At 36.9% G+C, this 27,161-nt stretch overlaps 1 protein-coding gene across 2 annotated transcripts in view; it reads left to right on the forward strand.

Annotated features, from left to right (window-relative positions):
- Nucleotides 1-27,161, forward strand: part of TLL1 (tolloid like 1) — a 238,694-nt gene that overhangs the window by 126,857 nt on the left and 84,676 nt on the right. For both annotated transcript variants that reach the window (XM_012811834.1, XM_003800491.1), the window contains exons 6-9: nt 723-901; nt 6,887-6,992; nt 14,746-14,870; nt 25,047-25,162. In XM_012811834.1, coding sequence (XP_012667288.1) covers nt 723-901; nt 6,887-6,992; nt 14,746-14,870; nt 25,047-25,162 — 526 coding nt within the window. The remainder of the gene's footprint in view (nt 1-722; nt 902-6,886; nt 6,993-14,745; nt 14,871-25,046; nt 25,163-27,161) is intronic.

Here is a 27,161-nt window from a genome sequence, read left to right on the forward strand (position 1 = left end):
TTTTGCAGTTTTTGGACAGGGCTGGGTTTGAACCCACCTCCTCTGGCATAAGGGGCCAGCCACAAAGGCTACTCCTTTGAGCCACAGGCACCACTCTGAAAATAATTTTTTTTGATTAACTTTTTCTCTTAAAAGTTTTCTCCTTCTATAAAAACATAATTCTTCTGTGAGTAGGAAAAGTAGTATCTTTTACAAATAACCAAAATCTTCCACAAATAAATTTAATTTTTTTTTCCAAAGAGAAAAATAAACTTTATTTTTATAGTGCATACTGAAATAATACTGAATTATTTCTAGATATTCACACTAAAAAAGTAGTTACCTAAATAATTAACATGAATAATGAGGATAAAAATTATATTACAAATAAACGAATATTGATATCTTAAGCTATTGTATATTGTTAGTTCTTAGCTAACAGCACATGAGTCATCATTATTTTTTATTTTCTGATGTATCTTTTTAGTATTTCTAAAATTCATTTACAGCATATGTTGTAACATACAGATTATTACAAAAGCAATCAAACTGGTTATTTGGAAACTTCTGTTGTGCAAAAATTTAAAAGGATGCCAGAAACTAGCTGTATTTATTAATGAAAGGTTATTCTGTCTCCATGTGGGACCTTTCTGGTCATCATAGCTCTTTGCAAAGGTTGAGCATGTGGTAACTCACTCAGCATCAGCCACCCCCCACCATGTCCACCTTCTGCTTTGTTCCAGATGCTGCTCCTATGTAGGTCGGCGGGGAAACGGACCTCAGGCCATCTCTATTGGCAAGAACTGCGACAAATTTGGGATTGTTGTTCATGAATTGGGCCATGTGATAGGCTTTTGGCATGAACACACGCGACCAGACCGGGATAACCATGTGACCATCATTAGGGAGAACATCCAGCCAGGTGAGAGGCTGTAGGCACGTTGAGTGTAAGGCTGTGCATGCCCTGGAATTGCACTTATGCAGTTTTTATCACTTTGCTCTCTGGAAAATGTAAACTTATTTTTTGATATTGTAGACTCAACACTTTGCTTGAATAAAAATTGATTTTATGTTTTAAATATATTCCTAGAGACTGAATAATATCATAGAGTTTTTTAGACTTTCTTTTTAAAGATTTAGCTGTTTTATATCTAAATTTCTGTGCAACAATGGGAGTGAGTTATTAAGCCCATGCATTAATATTATTAAATGCTTCTTTTTTACATAAGCTTTCTTCCCTCCCTCCTTCCCTCTCTTCCCCTCCCTCCTCCTCCCCCTTCTTTTCCTACCCATTTCTCCCCCCCCCTTCCTTCCTCTTAGTTCTGCATAGTTTATGATACAGGGTTTTAAAAAGTGTCCAGGGTTTGCCAGAAACATCCTGGCACCATAGGACTCTGTGTTAGACCAGGTAACCTGGAGACTTTCTCTCCACCTTGCCTGCCCTTAAGACGAGTTTGCAGGATGCTTTCAGAACTACCTGCACGCAAGGGGACTCCCAGTGCTGGAGGCCTCTGTCCGGCTTGGCCTTGCTCTGGCGACCAGACACACAACGTTAAAATGTGTGGTGGGTGGGCTTGGCGCCGGTAGCACAAAATTACAGCCCCAGCTACATATACGAGGCTAGCGGGTTCGAACGCGCCTGGGCCTGCTAAACAACAATGACAACTGCAACAAAAAATAGCAGAGTGTTGTGGCTGGCTCCTATAGTCCCAGCTACTTGAGAGGCTGAGGCAAGAGAATAGCTTGAACCCAGGAGTTTGAGGTTGCTGTGAGCTGTGACACCACAACACTCTACCGAGGGTGACAAAGTTAAACTCGTCTCAAAAAATAAAATAATAAAGTAAAATAAAACAAAATAAAATAAAATAATGTGCGTTTGGTGGGAAACCTTGTTGCACTGGTCTACCAGAAGGTTGGGAGCCTGATGGCTCAAATGGGCCTTGCCGTCTACAAAATCAGAGTTGCTGGTAGCAGAAATGAAGCTTGGGAGCTGCGCAGCACCATGTGGCCTGGAGCATTGTGCCCCCGACAGGGTGTCAGCGCCCAGACTTGGCCTCCATACTGTGTCAGCGCCTGTACTTGGCGGCAGGAGCAGGTGTCTGTGGGTGCACGCGCCCAGCACCGCTTTCTCTGTGTCGCTCTCTGCGCCCTCCTGGTGCCGGCTGCCTCTGGGTAGATCCATTCCCTGTGACAGCAATGAAATCACAGTCTCCCTGAGCCATTCAGCTCAGAACCCAAAGAGTAAATGATTCTCTTATCACCAGAGTTGGTAATCAGAAGCTAGATTCTAGACATGCAGGCTCCACTGCTGGATAAACACTTGTTAAGCATGAAATAAAAGACAGTGTTTCCAGTAATTAAATTTCTATTGCTAATTAAAATCTTATTTCTCTGATAGTTGATGTTTGATAGTAGCTTCATTGTAAGGTTTTTATTTGTTTAATGTTTACATTCTTAAAGACCAGTGCATTTCAGTTGAGAGAAAGAAAAGTCTCGTTTGCAGTTTTCTTTTAAGTTAATATATATTTTAAGCATAGGTGAAGGAATATATTTTAAGCAAAGGTGCATCCTTATTTTCTTATTTGTGGCCAGTTTTAAGTTACAGAGATTGAATTTCTTAGAACCTTGAGGTTTCCTTCCTAACCTTGCCTAATCTTTAGGCAAATTTGTAAGAATGCTTTCAGCATAGTTGTTAATCTGTAATTAACATCACTGGTCGTAATATATTTGATTATAATTATCTATCAAGGCAGTATTAGGTTTCGGAGGTTCTGTCATGAAAAATACAAAGCATAGTGTGAGAATCCTGCAGATGTGATTGCAAATGGGTGTGGAATGTGGCAACAGTCAGACACACGGTAGGGTCCAAGCCAAGTGTGGTAACTTGCGGTCTGGTGAGTCACGGGAGGTGTTACAGCGGAACAAAAATTGAGAAGTAAAGTAGAAATGTTCCATGTGGACAGATGAATGACAAGATAACTAGTCTGAAATTGCATCGTGCTCAAGGCCAGGGTAAAGGAAATGGAATCATTTTTGTCTGCCCGTTGTTTGCCTGGTAAATTACAAGTATATTAGTTAGGTATTACCTGGGAGTTGAGATTATACAGAGTTGTGTCTGTAAGTTTGGGAACTTTATTATTTTTGTTAAGTCATAGTTGTGTACATTGATACTTTCATGGGGTACAGTGTGTTGTTTCCATATACAAATACAATTTGAAATACTTTCATCCAATTGGCCAACATAGCCTTCATGCCATTCTGATAGTTGTTGTGTTAAGACATTTATATTCCACATTTAGAAAGATTCACATGTACCCTTCTAGGATAAATCATAGGCGTGATCCCAGCAATCACCCTCCCTCCACCTATCCTCCCCCCTTCCCTCTCCCCTTTCCCCATATTCTTAGGCTAAAATTGGGTTATAGCTTTCCTATGATAGCTAAAGGAACTTTAGATTTTGTTCTCCTGATACTGGGGAATAGCTGAAGGATTTTATTTTATTTTTTTTTAAGAGACAGAGTCTCACTTTATCACCCTCTGTAGAGTACTGAAATGTCACAGCTCACAGTAACCTCCAACTCCTGGGCTTAGGCGATTCTCCTGCCTCAGCCTCCCGAGTAGCTGATACTACAGGCGCCCACCACAATGCCCGGTTATTTTTTTGTTGTGGTTTGGCCGGGGCAGGATTTGAACCTGCCACCCTCGGCATATGGGTCTGGCGCCCTACTCACTAAGCCACAGGCGCCACCCTGTAGCTGAAGGATTTTAAACATAGACAGTTCAGATTATAAAAATTAAGAACTCTCTTAGCTGTAGGAATCATCATTAATGTGGGAGCAGGTTCCTGAAGTCAAGGAAACTTCTGAGAAGCCTAAACCAGTAGTTTGTGAGATGTAACTAAGGTTTCAGTTAGGGTACTACCATTCAGGAATCAGTGAGAAAATAGGAAAATGGTCTTTCAAAAATATTTTAAGAGGAACATCATCTTGTGATGTGAAATCTTAAAAAGATTTATTTTTTGGTAACAAGATGAATGATAGTATCATGATATGAAACATTGGATTCATTGAAGTATTGATAAAATAGCAAGTTTTTGAGAGAGAGAGAGAATGATTTCTTTTCGTATGTACTTGAATTTAAAAGCCTTTGGATGATCCTCATTTAGTAGCTAGAAGAAATTCTGGACTTCAGGATGTATCTGAAGATAAAAATTTGGTGTAGAGTTGACTTTCTAGGTAAAAGCTGGCAGGAGAAGAAAAACAAGGTTGAGGGTAGAAAATGGAGAACAACTATATGTAGAAAGTAGCTCCCAGAAGAGTAAGAAGGTCTTATCTGAGAGGTGAGAGAACAATTCTCATGAAGAGTGATGAAATGATCTGTAGAGTTAATTGTCACAAAAAAACAAAGAACATTTATACTCTCCCGTGTAGAAACTCTAATGCCTGAGCCAACTGTGAAGGTTCGTCTTATACTTTATATCAGTAGGAGGGAAATAAAGAGGAAATAATAATTCTGAAAATCATGCTAACTACCAATTAAATGAGCTTTGGTAAGTACTGTGATTTAGTTGCCTTTATTTGCCAAACATTTTATTATGTGAACAAAAGAATTTATGCAGAATATAACTTTCCAGAATGGTCTTTCTCTTAAAAATAGGATTCTGGTTCAACATAACTAAAACAAGGCAAAAAGTGTCTAAGTAGTATAAAGAAATGCATAATCATAGACAGTGCTAGGCAAATTATGGTTATTAATAATTTTTTTGACTAAACATTCAGTCCAATAAAAAGAAATTTATTGAGTGAGATTTCCTGAGTAATTGGAACTTCCAAAGCAGTGCGATTCCAGTATGAAGTGTTCCTGTTGGCGATTAATCTTCAACGAACTTTCGACTTGCCCTGACTCGGAAACTTAAGATCAAGTGTTATTCAAGAGCAATGTCTAATAAGTATAGGCTTTGGCTTTACTTTTATATGGAAAATAGGTGACTGTGATAGGAACCAAACTGGTACAAAGATTGGATGACTTTAATCTGTGTTAGACTATGCTTACTGTGCTTTCGGGAAGGATGGAGGCTTATCTTTTTTTCTTTTTTAGTTTCTAAGTGTGGTTTCCTTTGGTGCTATGGATCTCTTCTCCTCCACAAAATAAGTCTGATTTTCTTTTATTTAAACTATCTACGGTCACATTCCTTTTAAATTTCAGTAGATTTAGCGGTGCAAGTGGGTTTTGGTTCTGTGGATGAGTTGTATACTGGTGAGTCTTGGCTTTCAGTGTGCCATCATCCAAGAATGATGTCCATTTTAGCCAATCGGTAACCTTCCTCTTTGACCCTCCCTTCACTCTCCCCCGCAGAGTCTTCAGTGTCCACTCTGTCCCTCTCTGTGCCCCTGTGCACAGACAGGTCAGTTCCCACTTTTAAGTGAGAATATACAGCCTTTAGTTTTCCATTCCTGAGTTGCTGGTACTTAGGATAATTGACCACATTGTTTTTAACTAACAAAAAATCTTGTGTCACGTACATACATGTTAAGTGCTCAGTTATGGATGTTGAAATGTATTGCTGAAGTTGCTTAATGCCCTACTTTTCAGAAATTTTCATGGAATATTTTGCTTTGGTTAGAGAATCTGCTGTTGTATTATGTTCTAAATTGAAATCATGTAGGTTAATAAATATAAAATCAGGTCTACATCAGGGTTGAAGAGGCTTCAGACTTTTCCTGAGAATGGGCCCCTCATACAAAGACATACACTTATCAGAGGTTTGTGGAGCACATATATTACTTTAAGGGCTGGCTAGTTAATTTAAATTTACTTATATTGTGAATTTGTTAAAAGATGGACTAAAGCACTTTAATTGGGACTCAGGGTCTGTGACTTCTCATTCTTAATACTCAAATGAGTGCCCTAGATTTCCTTACCATGTGGAGAAGAGACATGATGTTCTGTGGCATCACTTGCTTTCTTTATTGCCTTTTGGAAAACTCCTTATTAATATGATTTTTTTATTTAATTGACATACGGCCGTTGGAATAAATAGTTAAGGTGAGTGGCATAATAGTTCCATTTTGAACTTCAAGCATGAATTTGGAATCTGATTAGCTCACCTTCATTTTCAGAGTTTTTAAGTTGTGTAAGTGATATGAGTTACACCACTGCTGGCTGCCTAAATTGTGAAAACTGAGTCACCGAAACATAAACTCTATCTGAAGAAATTCTTTGGCTCGGGAACTACTGGTACAGACCTACATATCTGAATCTGTGTTCCAGTACAGATACAAATGAGCCGTCGAAAAAATCAATTAAAATGTTCCCACATGTGGGAAGTGAAATAAAAAATCAGTAAGTTCTGAAGCATATTCTTCTCGATCTCAAAATAGAACCTCTTCCTTGAAGACAACCTTGTGTGATCATAAAATGAAAGTGGAGACTGTGCTGCTGTGGTTCGATCTCAGTGATGAAGCCACAGGGCTGAAGCCTGCAGGCCTGCGTTGATGCTAACATTGCTTTCTATCTTTTCACATTGTTGTTTTAGGAATGTAATTTTGTGTCACAAGAGAAAACTAGGAAGCTCATTAGATAAAGATATGAGTTGTTTTGTTTTTTTTAACCATAAAAAGCAGTAAGATTTTAAAGAAATAAGTATCATGAGGAGGTAAAAGAATTACGCTGCTGGTGGCCCACCTTTTGCCTAAATTAATACCTTGTTCTGTTCCAGTCTTGCTTTTCCAAGCTGGCAGCAGAGTGGAGACTGCTCTTTGCATGAGCCTGGGTGTTGTGTGTAACACAGCCAGCAAAAAGACTGGCCATTCGGTAAAGAATAGACACAGGCCGAGGAGGGGCACTGCTGTTCTTTCTTTCTGCCAGTTGAAAGGCTTCTGAGACTTTGTTTATCCCTCGTTCTTAGGTCAAGAGTACAATTTTCTGAAGATGGAGCCTGGAGAAGTAAACTCACTTGGTGAAAGATACGATTTTGACAGTATCATGCACTATGCCAGGAACACCTTCTCAAGGTTGGAGTCTCAGGTTATACTTTTTGACTTTTAATTCCTTTCCTCCACATGGCTCCTCACAAAGCTGTGCTTGAGGTTAGAACTAGAACCCCTTCCAAACCCTGCTGCCTCGCGGCAGAAATAAGGTAGAACAGTTGATTATCATCTGTAGCCAGTTACAGGCATTTAGAAGGTATTTTAAAAACATGTTTTTATATTTTCTACCAACTACCTAAATTTAAAGTAATAATTAAGATGGTATAGATCACTTAAACTGTTTTATACTCCTAAACCTTAAAGAGCCCAATTAAGATGATTACCAAGCCGAAACAGCATGTTAACTTGGCAAAGCATTATTTATTGAAATTAGGCATTCATCAGTTCAATAGGTCACTCTGGAGTGTAGTTGGAATGCCGCACTCTGTGTGCCTTGTGTTTTATATCTTGTGTTTTCTCTCACTCAAGTACCACTTAGGATGAAAAATTGATATTGCTAAATGAATTGTCAAAGAACAGCTCAGGAAAATGTTTTACATCATATAACTTAATAACTTAGAATTGTATTTCACCATTTATTAACTTTAAAATTATTTCATTAATGACAATGCTGTTTTCAAAGAGTGCAATCAACTTTGGGCTCAAAGACGATGCCATTGAGCAAATATCCCCCAGGCAAGGAATTTGTGACTGTTAAATAGCTGAACTCACCCCTTTTCCCATTTAACTCTTTTTAAACTCATCTGTTCATTTCAACTCATTTTGTTCCCACTTAACATTCACTTTACGGTTCATTAATATCTGTTTGGACAGGAAGAAACTAAGCTTGTTCTCCCTTTTTATAAAGCATTCTTGGTAAAAAGTAGAGGTGGACATGTCCACAAATCGTTAATACTGGGACACATTTTAAAATTCCCCTTTTTCCAAGACCGAACTTCAAAATTAAAAATCCTCAATGTTAAGTGATTTAAAAAATTATTATCTTCTACAGTATATTTTAATATATGTGCTCAAATATAATGGCTATCTTAATGCTTATTCCTGGAATTTGAATTTAAGTTTCAGTAGATATACACCCATAAATTTGGTCTGAAATTAATCATAATAGTTATGAAATTTGATTTTGCCATCAGTGCATGGAATTGGGTTTTCCACAGGAACATGCCACACATGGGGGATCTGGGCTCCTTTTCTGCCAGGGCCCCCTGAATTATGCCATTTAGAGATAACCAGAGTTTTGATTCTTTGGAACAAAGAAGGTCCTAGAAAGTAGAGAAAAATAATGTATTCTTTCTCTTCTGCATAGATGACAAATCTTCACCAAAGTTGTTAATATCTATTTCTCTTTATTCTATACTTTATTAAATTGCTTATGTCTCCATAAGCCAGATTGGAGCCCACCCCCAACACCTGCCTTTGTCATGTACCAATTACTTTCTTACTGTTTCAAAACTATGCTATTCATTCTCCATAACTAAATTTACATTTCTATGGTACAAGTTGCTCTAGTTTAGATTTTTAAAAATTTTTCTGAATCTATAAAGAAGGTAGTTTTTCAGGAAATGAAACATTAGGCACAGTTCTCCTCCCCTGTCCCAAAGTATTTGAAGTTTCTTTCTTTTAATTGTGGAAAAAACATACAAAATAAATTTGCCATCTTAATTATTTTTAAGCATGTGGTTCAGTAGTGTTAAATATATCGACATTATTGTGAAACAGATCTCTAGAGCTTTTTCATCTTCAGCAGAACTGAAATTCTATATCCATTAAATAACAACTTCCCCCTCCCCTGTCCCTTCCCCTCCTGGTGATCACCATTCTACTTTATTTCCATGGATCTGGGATGCTTCACATAATTTGAATCATGAAGTGTTTGTTCCTTGGTGACTGGCTTATTTTATTTAGCACTTACTCTATCGTGTATTTGTATATATGTATTAGCATTTCTTTATCCCTACATCTTCCTGTGGACAGCGGGTTGCCCCTGTCTTCTGGCTTTTTGAATAATGTTGCTATAAACAGGGCTGTGCAAATACCTCTCAGAAACCCTGCTTTCCATTTTTTTGGACATCTAGACCCAGAAGTGGGATTGCTGGATCATATGGTAGTTCAATTTTTAATTTTGCAAAGAACCTCCATACCACACCATTTTAGAACTCCATCAGGAATGTGTAAGAGTTCCAGTTTCTCTGTGTCCTCACTAATGCTTGTTATTTTCTATTGTTTTGGTAGTAATCATGCTTCTGAGAGTGAGAGATACCACTCTCATTGTTGTTTTGATTTGCATTTCTCTTGTGATTAATGATAATCTTTTCATATGCTTAGTGGTCATTTCTATTTCATCTTTGGAGAAACGCTTAATAAAGTCCTTTGCCCACCTTTTAATCAAGTTATTTTTTCTTTTGTTCTGGAATTATAGAAGTTCTTTATGTATTTTTCCTATTAACCACTTATCTGATACATGATTTGCAAATATTTCTCCCATTCCATAGATTGTCTTTTCACTCTGTGGATTTTATCTTTTGATGCACAGATATTTTTTATGTTTAAAGTTGTTTTTTTTGCTTGTTTGTTTGTTTTGGTTTTATTGCCTGCAATTTTGGTGTCATATCCAAAAATTTATGGTCTCATTTCAATGCCATGAAGTTTTTCCTTTATGTTTTATTCTAGGAGTTTTAATGTTTTGGGTTGTCTTATGTTTAGATATTTAATCCATTTTGAGTTTTTTTTGATGTTGTAAGAAAAAGGTTCAACTTTATTCTTTTGCATGTGGACATCCAGTTTTCCCAGCATCATTTGTTGAAAAGACCATCTTTTCCTCATTGAGGGGGTCTTTGCACCTTTGTCAAAAATAATTTGACCAGATCTTGATAGTTTTTCTGTTTCATTTTACTGGTCTATGTATAGTTTTTCTGTTTTATTTTACTGGTCTGTCTTTATGGCAGTACTATACTGTTTTTATTACTATAGCTCTGTATTATGTTTTGAAACCAGTTCTCTGAAGTTGGAGTATTGAATGAAATAATCTTTAAAATTGTTTTGGCTATATGTTATCTTTTGAGAAGTCATATAATCATTAGGATAAAATTTTCTTTTTTTCTTTTTTTTTTTTTTTTGAGACAGAGCCTCAAGCTGTCCCCCTGGGTAGAGTGCTATGGCATTACAGCTCACAGCAACCTCCAACTCCTGGGCTCAAGCGAGTCTCCTGCCTCTGCCTCCCAAGTAGCTGGGACCACAGGCGCCCGCCACAACGCCCGGCTATTTTTTGGTTGCAGCCGTCATTGTTGTTTGGCAGGTCCGGGCTGGGGATTCGAACCTGCCACCTTAGGTGTACGTGGCTGGCGCCTTAGCCGGTTGAGCTATAGGCGCTGAGCCAGGATAAAATTTTCTATTCTGCAAAAACTGCTGCTGGTATTTGATTGGGATTACATTGAATCTGTAGATCACTTTGGGTAAGGTTAACATCTTAACAATATTGAGTCTCTCAATCCGTGAACAAGGAATCTTTTCTTTTATGTGTAATTTTTTTCAGGAATTGTTTTTTGTTTTCCATTTACAAGTTTTCACCTGCTTTATTTAATGTATTTTATTATTTCTGATGCTATTGTAAGTTGCATCAATTTCTTTTTTAAACTGTTTGTTGTAAATGCATAGAAATACAACCGAATTTTTCATATTGGTTTTATATTGTACAACTTTGCTGTATTCATTTACTCGTTGTAACAGAAGTTCTACCCCCCTCCCCCCATGTGTGGCATCTTCAGGGTTTCTGTGTATAAGATCAAGTCACCTGTGAACAGCGACAATTTTACTTTTTCCTTTCTAATTTGAATGTCATTTATTTGTTTTTCTTGCCTACTTGCTCTGTCTAGGTCTTCCAATACTGTCATAAATAGTAGTGGCCAGAGAGGATATCTGCACTGTTATCTCAATCTTAAAAGAAAATATTTTAGTTTTCACCCATGAATAGGGTGTTAGGTATGGGATTTTCATATACAGTCTGTAGTATGTTGACATAGTTTCCTTTTATTCTTGGTTTGTGGAGTGTTGAAACTGTCAAATGTTTTATCTTTATCATATGGTTTTTGTCTTTCATTCTGTTAATGTAAATCTGGAGTATTTTAGTTTTTTTAATATTCTGAAGTCACAAACTTTATCAAAGTTTCAGTTGTTTTCATGAATGTAGGCCATCAATACATTAGGAGGTCTGGAAAAATAGGGCTGGATTTATGGGGCCTTTATTGTCATGAATATTTTGTAAAGTAGAGTGGATGCCTTCAAATTGAGGCATTAAAAAAATGAACTGTTGGGTGGCTCTTGTGGCTCAAGGGAGTAGGGCTACGGCCCCATATACCAGAGGTGGTGGGTTCAAAATCAGTCCCAGCCAAAAAAAAAAAAAGCTGTGAAATTTTACAATTTCTTTTAAAAAACAGTTAATTTGCATCTTAATGTCAAAACAAATGAAGGATAGAGATTAGTAAGTGAACCTTAGTAAGATGTGTCGCTGTCCTTTGGACAGTGCCTCACTGAGGAGGTTCCCTAAAAACCTGCATTGCTCACTGCCAGGAGGATATGGGAGAAGAGAATTGTTAACCTCCTGGCCACAAAGAGAGAAGAAAAGAACGAGTGACTGACTCCTTTGGGTGGAAGAGTTTACCTTAGTAGACAGAATGAAAGAAAATTCACTATAATGTTGTCTGAAATTGAACATTTCCACTCCAAAACATCATTGGCCTTTTTAAGTTGAATCTCTTTTGAAAGCTATTAAAAAAAAAAAACCTTCTCGTATATCACAAGTTTGTTTTTAGAAAGAGAAATAGAATACAGTGAGTACTTTGTTAGTACTGAAGTAGTGCAGAGATGCAATAATAAATTTGATTTACCTCCTTAATGTACCTGTGGATTCATGCATCACTGTTGAGGAACGGCTTTTCTCAGTACGACCTCACAACTCCATTTCCTCTTGTAATTACCTTCTCCTGACTGGAGCTGCCTCTTCTTAAATATGTGCAAATTGTCTTTACTTCTCTGCTCTTATCTCAGGCAGCATACATTTGGAGTTCTGTAGAGGCTTATATGTGGTTTTTTTTTATTGTACATATACATATGTTTATTTGGTTTCCACTTTTTGCCTTCACAAAATTAAAAAGGCTTAAAATTTAATAACAATAACAATGTTTAAAATAAGGACTAGAAACAAAAACCTGGTAAGAATGAATGAAGATACTTTCAGAAAATAAATCAGATGATTGCTGCAATGATAATAATAATAATGCAAAAAAAGTAACATTCACATTGTCAAATAAGCGTGTGTCTATTATAGAATGCTTTGACTTTGAGGTTCAGTATGGAGTCATCAGTTAACTTCTTCTTAATTTTTTCCCCCAAAGTCTCAAAAAATAGACAACTAATATTTATAAATTAAAATAAAAGATAATTTCAAAAACAGATCATGCTAAATTTTATTGATAATAGAAAAAGAAGAAATACTTCAAAATCATTTTACTTCATCTGAATACACCTGATATTAAAATTCAAAAAAATATATTATTATAAAGAGAAATTACAAATGTATTTCACTTATAAATGAGGATGCATTCCCTTATAAATGAGGGAAAGGAAAAGAAAAGAAAATAGTGACTAATTCACACATAAATTGGATTTAATTTTGACCAAAGTACATTACTTAAACATTAATTTTTAAATCAACTTGTTAATATGTTGTTTAGGATATTGCATCCTCATTTATAAGTGGAATACATTTGTAATTTCCCTTTATAATAATATATTTTTTCCAATTTTAGTGTCAGGTGTATATTTGGTTTTATAGAGTTCCAGTCTCCATTTTTGGAGTTGGTTGTTTCTCAAGATTACCATTTTTTCCCTTACCAAGAATCTAGGGAGGCCGGGCATGGTGGCTTAGGCCTGTAATCCCAGCACTCTGGGAGGCTGAGGTGGGAAGATCACTTGAGCTCTGGAGTTCCAGACCAGCCTGAGCCAGAGTGATACCCTGTCTCTACTAAAAATAGAAAAATCAGCTGGGCAGGTGGCAGTCCCTGTAGTCTCAGCTACTGAGGAGGCTGAGGCAGGAGGATCGCTTGAGCCCAGGAGTTTGAGGTTTCTGTGAGCTATGACACCAGGCACTGTATACAAGGCGACAGAGTGAGACCCTGTCTCAGAAAAAAAGAAAGAAATGAAAAGAAGCTAGGGAAATTAAATTACTTTAATTAAATTAAATTAAATTAAATTACTAACTCACCAAGTTACTCATCTGTTTGCCCCTTTCCTGCAGATTAACGTTTGTCCTCTGGGTAAGGGTTAGTCTCTGGCTGGTGTTCACACACTGTGGGGTTCCCTCATCTCTGAGCTGTTCCCATCTCTTGTTCTTTCTGTCTGCTCACTCTCTATGTCCAGGGAGCCCTGTGTCTCTGACCTCACCTCCTTCATGTTCAACTTGAATGTTAACTTCTAAGTGTGTTTTTCTTTGATCACTTTGTTTACAAAACTGCCCATTGCTGCACAAACACCATCCATCTCCTCACCTTTATTTTTCTTTGTAGTATCTCTCAAATCTGGTTCATCAGTGTTTAGTGTCTTTTCTCCCCACATTGGAATGTTAGAGTCATAGGGGAGGGCTTTCTGTTTGTTTTGTTCATTACCATAATTCCAGACCCAGAAGAGCACTTAACAAATGTTTCCTAATGGGAAGAATGAGTAGAGGTGAAAGGAGTATTATTTTAATCTGCAGGAAAAGCAATATTCTTTTTTATAATTTTTGGAAAGGAATGTTCCATCATTCATCTTAATTTAAAAGATACTTTATAATTTTCTTTTTTTAATTTAAATTTTTTATAGAAAGCTTCTTATTTTCCATTTCTTGAAGATCTGTATATATATATTCCATACTTCTTTGGAAAGTCTTTCAGTGCATTTAACTTTTAAGCTCCGTACTTCCTCCAGAGCTATCAATATCTGATATATTTTCCTGAATTAGAGTGTATCTTTACTATTTACACAATATAGTGCACTATATTCAGAATTTTAGCACATGCATATTAGGAAATATTACCAACTCTTCTACCACAGCCTTGAATCCAAAATAACTCAGTATCTATAGCTTAGAACTGTTAGGACATTAAGTTTTTTGTTTGTTTATTTTAACATGAAAAATTAAAAAATTTATGTATATATATTCAGTAAAACATTTTTGCTTTAAAACTGTCTAAATTCTGGCATTCTTTTTTATTGTTCTTCTGGTAATGTATAATGTAATACTTGGACTTCTAAGAATACTTAGGTTAAATTAGTGATTTAAGTCAAAAAATTGACTTATGAATATTTCATTTGACTCTTACATAAATTTTAGTAACCTCAAACTTATTTATTATAGATTACTATTAATGAAATAGACCTTTATGAGAAATAATTTACAATCTGTTAATCTAAGGGACTTTTAGTTCTGCTTGGTAGACCAAGACAAAAATCCTGGTAGACTTTGTGGGAGACTATAAGGTGTTTTATATTTTTAAAAACATATAATTTACATTTCTAAGAAAATTTACTTACATTTCTAATGCTCACACATTTGACATGTGCATTTTTTTCCCTCTTATTTGATTATAGTGCCTTGAAAGCCTGACACATTGCTGGAAGCTCACACTGGTCTGTTTTCCCTTTAATTGACTTGAGTCTGGAAAAAAAAAAAATCATAAGTTTATAAGGATATGTGAGTTTTAATTTAGTGACTTAGGTGTGGTTTGCTTCTGGTTTTTTTCAGGGGTATGTTTCTGGATACCATTCTCCCCTCCCGCGATGATAATGGCATACGTCCAGCAATTGGTCAGCGGACCCGTTTAAGCAAAGGAGATATTGCACAGGCAAGAAAGCTGTATAGATGTCCAGGTATTACACCACGCAGACACAGCAGCTCAGCCGCACTCGGTTGCACTCTTCCAGACGAATAAGCACCATTTATTCCACTGCTCACTTGTCTGCTTCCCTGTTGGCAAGTGACATGTACAATTCAAAGTCTGTAATTCTCAGGTGAGGTAGGAGAAAACTCTAGAGCACCCTGTGCTATAAATACAAGCAAGTTGCTCGGAATCAGATTTGAAGTGCAAGGATAGTATGCTTTATTTCTTTTAATTTAAGGAGTAAAATAGTGAAATACAGTAATTGATTGTATGATTTCATAGTCAAATGCTGAGTTTTTTTTTTACCAAAATAAAAAGAATATTCTTCCTTTATTCAAAATTTGATCCTAAATGATCTTTTCTTGAAAGAACTATCATTAACCATATGTAAGTTAAAATTTTATCAGTAGGAATTTATAACTGTGTTGCAAAAATGTGTTCCGACCATAGTGCATGTGAGTTATTGTGTGTTTTGCTATGAAAGAAAGTTGTGAAGAAAAGGTTAATGAAAGGACTTAAGAAGAATGTTCCAAGGGAACACGATGCCTTAATGATATAAGAAAGAAAAGATTCTCTGTTCTAAATTGGAAATCTTGCAGAGTCTGTGCGTCCCCTGTTTACTTACAATCTCTGAAATAGCCTACGTCCAAGAAACATGTTAATTTTGTTTAACATAGTTTTTCCTTAATTAGTTGTCCAAAGAAACCTCCTTTTACCTAATACTTGTAGAATTCACTTTTAAAGATACTATTGCAGATACTTACGAATATAGATAGTAAAATAACTACAAAATGCAGCTACTATTCTAATATTTTTTGCAGAAAATCAGGGATATGATAGCTACATTAATCATTGAAGTTTTACACAAACAATTGTCTGAAGCTTATTTATGTATCAAATTGCTGGAAACTTCTTATATTAATTAAGTTTATTAGGACTTCTAGTGTCAATCCAGGAAAGATTTCCTGTAGTGTACAGGAGAGGACTAGTTAATTCCCTCACAAAAAGTTAATGTGTGCTCATCGGCACATTGTTTAACAAAGATTCAAGTATTAGCAAAATAAAACCAACAAACAAAAAACCCCAAGGAACTGAGCTGGCTAAATAATCACAGGAAATAGCCAGGAAGTTCATAATTCAGTGTGGGTGACGGCATTTAATTTTTTTTATTCAACACATTGAAATTTGCTCAAATTTCTTTTGTTTGTTTTACTTTTTGGTTTTTAGTTATTATGGGTACATAATAGTTGTGTATCTTTATAATGTACATGTGAAGTTTGATACAGGCACATATATTAATCAAGTCAGGGCAATTGGAATATTCATCATCTCAGGAATTCATCATTTCCTTGTGTTAGGACCATTCCAGGTCCACTGTTTTTGTTATTTTAAAGTTCACCCTAACTTATTTTTTATTATAGTCACTTTGTTGTGCTATCAAATAGTGTTCATTGTAACTAGTTAACTATATTTTTGCATCCATTAACTATCCTCGTTTTGAATTTTGGTCAAACTTCTGCCAAGAGAAGGAGTTTTCTCTCCTTTTGTATCAGATTTGCTAAGGAAAATTCTAACATATTATTTTTTTCCAATTATATTGTAATAGTTATTTTTCTTAGGAGCAATTGAGATTTTTTAAATTTAAGGCTACATATAAGACATTTTACATTTTCATGATTCAATATTGAAGTAAGATTTCAAATGTTTTCTTTTGTACATAAACATATCTATATCTAGCCGTCTGCCTATCTCTCTAATTTTTTGATATATCTAAAGATATTTCTGTTTAATATTCATTGATTTATTTACTTCATGGATCTTAAGTTGCATTCATAGTTACCTAAAGTATTTTAAAAATTGTGTGCATATAAAATAATACATATGTTTGATATTTTTTTTGTTTAAAATTCAATTGTGTGCATATAAAATAATACATATGTTTGATTTTTTTTGTTTAAAATTCAAATTTCCATAGGTAAAAGAATGACATCACTATGACAAAGGACATGGATGATCCTTGACTAATATTTTAGCAACACTGGACATACTATGCTTTTTAACTTTTAAAGGGGAAAGAAAGATTATGTGATTAATAACAACTAAATGAGCGCACACCTTGTACGTGAAGCCATTTTGATCATTTCTCTATATGTATATATATGTAAATTGCATTCACAAAGTACACTGAAGATGCATTTGCACACTGAATTATAGGAAAGTCAGTAAGAATGAAAACATTGCTTAAAATACTGTATTTAAATTTTCAACCTAGTAACTTGCATACGTCTATTACTAATAGGAAGAAAATTGGAAGTGTAGTTTCTATTACTTGAGATTTTAATTGTGTACAACACGCAGTGGGCTATTTCTTACTTGAAATATAGAAATAATTCACTATATTCTTACTTGAAATATAGAAATAATTCACTATCCACTATTGTTTTTAATACTGTAAAGCCACATTTGTGAAAGCAATATGACCTGTGAGAAAGGTGTTTTTTATTTCATAAAAAGCAATTCACTGTATTTCAGCTTATAAAATACATGGAGTGAGGGAGACGTAAGTATATATAGAATATACGTATGTGGTTAGTAAAGGCATGTTAATTCTTGGTTTCTTTGAGAATGACTATCTTTTCTATCTTGGATTGTTTTTAATGCTAAGTAACCAACTCCTTCTCTTTAGCATCTTATGTTTTTCTCTCTTTCTGTGTGTTTCTTGCTCTGTACGTCTCAGCCACTGTCTCTCTTTCTCTCTCTCCCTCTCTACCCACCTCTTTTTTGAAGTAGTAGTTAACTTTGAGCCCAGGACATGGCTGCCTACTTAAGGCTCTTCCATTTCATAAAATAGGGAGCATTGACTCGGCACCTGTAGCACAGTGATTATGGCACTGGCCACATGTACGGAGGCTGGTGGGTTCAAACCCAGCCCAGGCCAGTTAAACAACAATGACAACTGCAACAAAAAAACAGATGGGCGATGTGGTAGGCACTTGTGGTCCTGGCTACTTGGGAGTCTGAGGCAAGAAAATTGCCTAAGCCCCAAGAGTTTGAGGTAGCTGTGAGCTGTGACAATACAGCACCCTACAGGGTGTGACATGGTGAGACTCTGTCTCAAAAAAAAAAGACATGGGGGCACTGATAATCCATCTGGATAAGGACAGTGATAAGTCCTTACTGTAGGGTAAGTGATGTGAAGTCACATGGTGCAGTAGGTTCACCAGTGACTCCATCCATGGAGTGACGTCAGAGGCTCATAACTCTGCAAGGAAGGCCAAGTGGGGTGCTTATCTGAGAATCACCCAGGAAGAGAGGAAAGATTTACAAAGTGAGGTCTGGTTTGTCTGGGCTCTACTACAGAGAAGAGGGGGTTATAAAAGCACATGTGACTTTGGAGTGTTTCTTATTCTTTTGTCATAAATTGGCCAGGTTTTGGCTAGTTTTTGGTTTACACTGAAAACTCTATCGGATGTACTTATTATAGACCTGTTTTTTAGACTTTAATCTTTTTTTTTTTTTTTTTACAGTTTTTGGCCAGGGCTGGATTTGAACCCACCACCTCCAGCATATGGGGCCAGTGCCCTACTCCTTTGAGCCACAGGCACCACCCTAGACTTTAATCTTGAAAGAATACTTGCCTGAGTTAGGTAGTGAGATATAGTTAGATATACAGGCTTGGGGCTTTTATGGTCTGTGATGAGTCTTGTGGCTTTTATGTCAAAGAGGGAAGTTTCTAATAGCCAATCTGCAAATACTGTTGCTTTTTCTAATACAGAAATGACTTTTTAATGTATCAGAAGACAGGATTAAAAATACCCCTTTAAAATTTCCTTACAATAATATTAATATGATAAATACCTTGTCATTCATTATTACACCTGTATCCACCTCCTCCTATATGCCAAAATATACATTAGGTTGGTATTTGAAACCTCAATTACTTATTGTACAGTCAATGCATACTCATGTAAAAGCTCAATACAGAAATAAAATTAGATTTGGAAGGTGATGGTATGAGAATAGGATTCTTTTACTTTAGAATTGTTTTTGTTTACATTGCTCTTAGTTTTGGGGACAGGTTAAGAAAAGTCTCCTTAAATGTCATCATGTTATGTTAAGAGAGAATATGACCTTTCCAGCGCTGGCCCTGTCCTGATGATAATAAGGCACACTTATCCACTTCCAGAGCACAGGGCCTCTCAGGGTGTGGGGAGGAGGGCAGGGCTGCTCAGCATGAGGGCTGAATAGGGGTTTCTGAGATGTTGCTGCCAGAAGGGCCGTCCTATGCCCTTCTGATCGCCTTCCAGCCTCTCAAACTTACAGTCTCTTAAAGGACCTGCTAAGGACACCTTGTCATTAGAACTGTCTCACATACAGTCACGACAAGACGTCCACACAATGTGGAGGAGAGTCATTGTCACAATTCTTCATCTTCCTATCATTCCAGTAATCAGTAGCTTTTTGGTGAAGATCATCTCTAGAGGATGTGAGTCGTCCGTATCCTCCTCTCTTTATAAATGATGGATTTGTTCTCTCATTCTCTTTTCTAAGGCCTCTGTTTTCTTGTGATTCCCATTTTCTGAAAATATTCTCCTTTACTTTGCTCTCATCTTAGTATTCCTTCCCTTTGTATTACTAAGAATTAGAAATAGAACCCTTCTTCTGTTTTTATCTGTATTTTCTCTTAGTTTAGTTTTTCTGAAATCCCATGAACTTTTCACTTATAGTAACTTAATACTTAGACTGGACTGTGAGCCCTAATATTCTCTAAGCAAGTCTTTCTTATGTCCAGTAACATAGTAAAATGAGGAAACATATGAAATAAATGTCTATATAAAAATACAGGGTCTGTAGAGGATTAGAATCTCTGTGGTACGTGTGTACTCGCACAGGAACACACCTCTGTGTTCACATGCACAGCAGCGCTTCTACTGTTGCCAAACAACATGGAATGCACCGTCTGGGGCCGTGCGTCTATGCAGAGGCCGCAGGGGTGAGGCCAGTTTCAACATGCACGGAGGTCATGGAACACACCCATCTGGTACAGGGCCCCATCTATGCAGGGGCCATAGGGATGAGGCCAGTTTCACCATGCATGGAGCTCATGAAATGCACCCATCTGGGGACGTGTGTCTATACAGAGGCTTTGGGGATGAGGCCAGTTTGAACATCTATGGAGCTCACAGAATGCACCCGTCTGGGGACGCACATCTATGCAGGGGCCATAGGGATGAGGCCAGTTTCATCATGCATGGAGCTCACAGAATGCACCCATCCGGGGACACACATCTATGCAGGAGCTGTAGGGATGAGGCCAGTTTGAACATGTATGGAGCTCACAGAATGCACCCATCCGGGGACACACATCTATGCAGGAACTGTAGGGATGAGGCCAGTTTGAACATGTATGGAACTCACAGAATGCACCCATCCGGGGACACACATCTATGCAGGAGCTGTAGGGATGAGGCCAGTTTGAACATGCATGGAGCTCATGGAGTGTGCCTGTCTGGGGATGCACGTCTATGCGGGGGTTGTAGGGATGAGGCCAGGTTCAATATGCATGGAGATTGATTACCAGAAACTTCAAAGTCATTTTAAACGCTCACCTTATTTAATTTATCTTTAGAATTTATAAATGGTTCTTTTCAGTTATCTAAACTATAATTACCTCTATTTTGATATAATTTTCTGAGATTCTATATAGGACATCCTTTCTATAATTGCTTTTGTATACACTGTATGATTCTTGGCTAAAATATATTGCCAACATGGAAAAAAATGCATTTGACCACTTTTTGTATGTATCCATGGGTCTGTTTATTCACCTGCCAGTCAAACCTTCTCCTCCTGGTTCATTGGGAGGGGAAGCAGAAGCCATCGAGCGGCCCAGTCTGGGACTGCAAGCGGCCTTAGTCAGTCCCTGAGGGTTAGTTTTTTTTTTTCTTCTTGATGTCTCAAATTCCTGCAGTAAATTGCCTAGTCCAGGTATCACCCTCCATTGTCTGGACCACTCACCTGCCTCCAGTCAGCCTTTTGCTTTATTTTTCCGTCCTTCCGTCTCCCAGCCACGCTGCTTACTGTCCAGGGGACATTTTAAAATGCAGACCTTGCTCCATTTATCTTTAGGGTAAAGTCTAAACCTCCTTTTCCAGTTGTCTCCTCTCTGGCCCCTCCTCTCGCTATTTCCCTGCAGTTAGTTTCTGCTCCTGCCTCCCTCAACCCCTAGAACTGCCGTGCCTCTTGCTTCTGGCCTCATCCTTCTGCTGAGCGGTCTCAGCTGCCACCTGGTTAACGCCTCCTGTTCTTGTGGGATTCCTGTGATGGTCAATTTGATCTTCAACTTTAAATCTTGACTTTAAGACTTGTGGTTTGCTTGTCTTTTTCTGCACTAGAACTATAAGCTCCTTGAAGATTGAAGTTAGGCTTTTCCTCATGGTATCCAGAATCTGATAATATAAATCAGGTGCTCAGTAAATAACTGCTGTATGAGTAGAAGAACAGCTTTACTGTGCAAAAGCCCTGAACGTTGTGTGCAGGTGGTGACACAGGGAGAGACGCAGAATGTCTGTGCAGATAGTAGTGCCTGGGGCACATGCAGACTCTGGCATGGCGGGGAATTAAGTCTGATCAGAAGGGACACTCAGCTCTGAGGAGGGCTGTCCGACCTCGGCTGTCCAGCAATGACCAGGGCGTCTTGAAGTTAATCTTGGAGCTCCTTTTAAAGGACATTTTGGGCTTGGCTTTGTGGCTACTATAGAAATGTATTCTTAAATTTTAAGTAATTTAATCTCTTTCAATACTCCCATGTTTGAAAATCATCTTAAAGCAAAATGGCACTTAGTAGTATATTTAGTAACTTAAGGGGCCATGGATTTGTGAATAATTTAGTTAGGTACTATTAAGTTGATTGAACATATTTTTATTTTTTCCATTACTCCAAAGTTTATTTATTTCTTTAGAGATTTATTTGATACAAATTACATTTCCCTGTGTTTTTATTAACCTTAGTAAAATTATAAATGGGTTTCCACAGAATATGAACAAGGGGAAGTTTGCAACCGCTGATATTTGGTGGTTGCTGTAGACATTTGGCTGGAAAAGTATTTGTAGATAAATGTGCAATCAGCTATAAGTTTAGCCATATTATTAAAAGGCTGAGAGTCTGTAATAATTCCTCAGCAGTGTGAAATCTAAATGATGTTTATACAGTTCAATCACAGCTGTCTATACTAGAAAAAAGAATATGCATGTGGATTGTTGAAATTTTTTTTTTTTTTTAGAGACAGGGTCTCTCTTTATTGCTCTTGGTGGAGTGCTATGGCATCACAGCTCACAGCAACCTCCAGCTCTTGGGCTTAAGTGATTTTCTTGCCTCAGCCTCCTGCGTAGCTGGGACTACAGGCGCCTGCCACAACGCCCAGCTATTTTTTTGTTGCAGTTTCGCTGGGGCTGGGTTTGAACCCACCACCCTCAGTATATGGGGCTGGCGCCCTACTCACTGAGCCACAGGTGCCGCCCGGATTGTTGAAATTTAACATCCAGCTATATGATAAAGATATATTTATAAGTTTAACTTCTGAATTATGTTTTAAGTACTTTTGATTAGGAGACTGTTCACAGTAACAAGACTCTTTGTAATTCTTTCAATCTGCTCTCAATCTCCTAAATACTACTGAGAAAGTATTTGTACTGCATAGAGAAGATGACTTAGGGCATAACATTTGACCCTTTCAAAACTACCTTCTAAAGTGTATGTTAACTAGAAGAAAACAAAACTGGGGTAAAGCACTGGAGTTTTGCTTGTGATGGCATAATAAGTGACTACACCAGCACAGAAACAGGGTTCTTCTTAGCCACTTTCTTTGCTGTCAATGGCTAGACTAAGCTTTTTTTTTTTAAGACAGAGTCTCAAGCTGTCACCCTGGGTAGAGTGCTGTGGCATCACAGTTCATAGCAATGTCAAACTCTTGGGCTTAAGCAATTCTCTTGCCTCAGCCTTGCAGTAGCTGGGAGTACAGGCGCCTGCCACAATGCCTGGCTATTTGGTTTTTTTTTTTTTGTAGTTGTCATTGTTATTTAGCAGGCCCAGGTTGGGTTCAAACCCGCTGGCCCCGGTGTATGTGGCCAGCGCCCTAACCAGTGAGCTATGGACGCCAAGCTATGGGTGCTAAGCTTTTGGACTAAGTAGTGCCATTATTTCTTTCTTAATTTTCTTTTAGTTTTTTGAAAAATACAAAAGAATCTCTGTAGCTGGCCACGTCCCTACACTGACCTGATTTTCCTAGATTGGACCTGCACCACATGTGCGTGTCAGCGCAGTGGGCTCCCTTCTTCATGCTGGCCACCTCTATATGTTGACTGGTCCATTGGTGGACACCTTACAGAAGCTCTACTGCATGTTTGTTTTTTATATCTGAGAATAAATCAACAAACTGCCTGGGCCTGGAGTAATGCTGAAACATCTTGAGTCATAGTGGCCAGATAGCCTGTAACACCATTTATTGAGGAAAATTCACAAACGGTTACCACAGATGTAATAGATGTTTGTAACTTGCAATAGGTGTTTGTACTTTTTGCAGTATAAGCAGGGACCATATTATAAACTAACTTAATTTTTGAATTATAAGTTGTGTTTTGTTTAGACACTATTTATCTTTTTAATCAAGACAGTATTGTTTTCATGTATTTGTGGATTAAATATATGTACGTGTTTTAAATCCACTTTAGGAAAGTCAGTGCCAGGATTCCCTGTGGTTTTAAAGTGGAACTTAAACCATTACAGACTTTATTTTTAAAATCTTGTGAACTTTAGCTTTCTTCATTGAAACACACTCAGAATCTAAACTGATCCTACTTGAGAAGCACATTGTTTACATTTAAAAAATCTTAATAAATTTTCATTTTTCTAAGATTTCTTTTAAAGTTACATTTATCAAATACCCTAGATGATTCATAGAACAGTGTTAAATTATGTGTTTTTGACCTTGAGCATTCTGATTTTGTTCTGAAGTTGCTTTTAAATGCCTGTTCATCAGAATAAATATTGCTTACTCTTACTTTAAATTTATTTTGTTGTGCAAACATAATTTCTGTTTGTCTGAATAAATATTTATATCAGACTATTTTTAGAGCTCTAGTATATGTTTTTGAATTCATTATCTTTCTTTCTTTAATGCAAGATATGCAGAACCATTTATAATTTATTGAGGACTTGAGACAAGAGCCCACCTGCTGGTGCTCTGGCTACACAGTCTGGTGCTGTCTCAGCCTTAACTGCAGTTCTCTTCAGCAGGAAGGAGTGTTCTATCATACTGTTTAGTGAAGGTTATAGGAATGACTGGTGGCTGCAGAGGGATCATTCTGAAATTAAGCATACTTTAAACAGCCTTGGTTCCTGGGCTTATGGCTTATCTTGCAAAAGCAACAGAAAAGCCCCTTACAGAATAGTGCTGCCCACTGGTCTCTGCTGAACACAGAGCCTGATGCCAGAGAGCTGGCCAGTTGTCATTTCAGATGACTGACATGTGGTTCCAAGGAACTAGACAAGCTTAGTAAGAGGAAAATACACTGATTTCTTTCTAGCAATTTCTACTTAACAATCAACAGAAAGGAAACAGTAAATATGTGTAAATGTCTGCATCTTTTTTGGAAAATTTGTATCTTCCAAGATGTTTTTTAGCTTTCTGGTTTTCTTTTTTATTAAAAAATATTTCCATCATGTTTGACACTTTGATTACACCTTTGTTGAATATTTATCAGTTATATTGTAAGATTTTTAAGCTTGTTGTGATATTCACTGTTAACCCCAGTTGCAATTCACATTGAATACATTTTTGATAAATTTCGTGTGGTCCCAGAATCACATCATTTTGGTATCCGTGGTCCTTAATTCAGATGTGGGTGTGGTTTAAATGGGCTACTGGCTCCTTCAGAATGAATGAGACAGGGTTTCCATGAGCAAGTTTGTGAAGGTCAGATTATTTTATCATCTTGTTTTAAGGTTAGCCTTGCTCTGCCATTAAGTATACTGAAATTCTGGTAAGAAAGACATAAAAAGAAATTAACCTAAAAAGGAAAAGTCTTTTATAAAATATAAATATAGACTCTGATATCAAAAACTCTAGAGTTCATTAGAGATATCTTATATCTTTCTCTCTTTCAGCTTGTGGACAAACCCTACAAGAATCCAACGGCAATCTTTCCTCCCCAGGATTTCCCAATGGCTACCCTTCCTACACTCACTGCATCTGGAGAGTGTCTGTGACCCCAGGGGAGAAGGTAGTTTATAATATCAACAGTTCTGTCTCAGTGTCATATAAGTAGGGAGGGTCCTTACCTTTTGACTGTCGTTTGCTTTATCATTTATTCCTGTTTGATTCTTCAATTCAGAGACTAAAGAGCTTGGAAATTAATGGTGGAAATTGTTCAAACTCAAGGGATTTGTTGAAAAATATAATTTTTAAAAATCGTTAAATGCTATAGAAGGGTTGAAATAATACAAATTATATTCTCAGATACAACGAAATTAAGTTAAAGATGAGTATCAGAAAGATAACTAGAAAACTAAATTCCCACATATTTTAAGAGTGAAAAATATACACCTGAAAGTCTGATTCAAATAAGGAATTATACAGAAAATCAGAAACTAATTTTTAAAATAATGTAAGAAAAATGCTGAACACTAAGCTTGTAAAAGGTGGTAAAGCAGTAGGTGGAAGGAAATTCACAGACCTAAATGCTTAAATTGGAAAACAAGAAAAGTCTGAAGCTAATGAGCTAGAGTAGACACACATATAAAAAATTAGAGAAAGAGAAGTAAAATAAAAGGAAAGCTATGTAAAGAGGAAGATAACAGAAGATAAAATTATTGACATAAAAGTAACATATGGTAGTGTGTACAGCCAGAGTTAATAATTTTAATTGACTTACAGAAAGGAAATCGATGAAAAGAGATCAGGAAGATAAATAATAAATGATAAGACTCAACCATCTAATATTTGGGAAGAATTAATATAATCACAGATGCTTTAGACACTACAATGAGAATACAAGGAGATTTTGAACAGTAAGCCAATAACTTAAAAACCGTGGATGAGGCTGAGTGCAGAGGTTCATGCCTGTAAATCCTGGCACTTTGGAAGGCTGAGGTGGGAGGATTGGTTGAGCTCAGGAGTTTGAGACCAGCCTGAGCAAAAATGAGACCCCATGTATCTACAACAAACAGAAAAATTAGCCAGGGGATTGTGGTAAGTGCTTATAGTCCCAGTTACTCAAGAGGCTGAGTCAGGATGATCTCTTGAGCGCAGGACTTTGGGGTTGCCGTGAGCTATGATGACACCATGGCACTGTAGTCCAAGAGACAAAGCCCTCATCTCAAAAACAAAACAAAAATCTGTAAATGAAATGGTCAAATTCCAGCAAGATTTCATTACTTTTAAGTTCTTACTCACGAAGGAATGAAAAACTTGAATACTCTTATGACCATAAAGGAATGAGTTACTACTGACTTGAATTATTAGGTTTTTAACCAAGAAAATCCAGTTTCAAATGTCTTCATCAGTGAGATCTACATGACAGCCAGGTAAGAGAGAAGCATAATATTTCACGTGGTATAAACTCTTTCAGAGGGTGAACAAGGTACACTCCTCTATTTATATAGCTAGAAAACCTGAAACTAATTCAGATAACAACAGCGTAAGAAAAGAAACTTATATCTGAGACTTACACATGAATAATGCTTCAAAATTACCAAACCGAATGCAGATATATGTGTGTACAGAATTTATGTATGTACAGAATATATATATTCCATATATGAACTATAGTATATGTGTGTACAACTATTAGATAATCATCTCAATTAAATCAAGAAAAAATTCTATTGATGATTTAACAACAATAAACCCTGAGAACGCTGGGGAATAAAGGGATAATTTTTCAATCTTACAAAGGGAATCAGCAAAATTCTATTTGAGAACATTCTGAGGGTATTTCTTTTGAGATAAGTAAAAAAATCAAGAGTGTCCACTGCCACTGTTTCCTTTTCAACATTTTGTTAGAAGTTGTAGCCAGAAGGTTAAGGTAAGAAAATGGGATTAAATGTGTAAGGATTGAAAAGAATGATGCAAAATTCCTTTTATGTATTCACATTGTTTGGCTATAGAATTAAAATTTGTTACCCGGCGGCGGGTGTAGCTCAAAGGAGTAAGGCACCGGCCCCATATGCCAGAGGTGGCGGGTTCAAACCCAGCCCTGGCCAAAAAACTGCAAAAAAAAA

This window comes from Otolemur garnettii, unplaced genomic scaffold (assembly GCF_000181295.1).
Source record: "Otolemur garnettii isolate 467f Iridium unplaced genomic scaffold, OtoGar3 scaffold00177, whole genome shotgun sequence".
NCBI classification, from domain to species: Eukaryota; Metazoa; Chordata; class Mammalia; order Primates; family Galagidae; genus Otolemur; species Otolemur garnettii.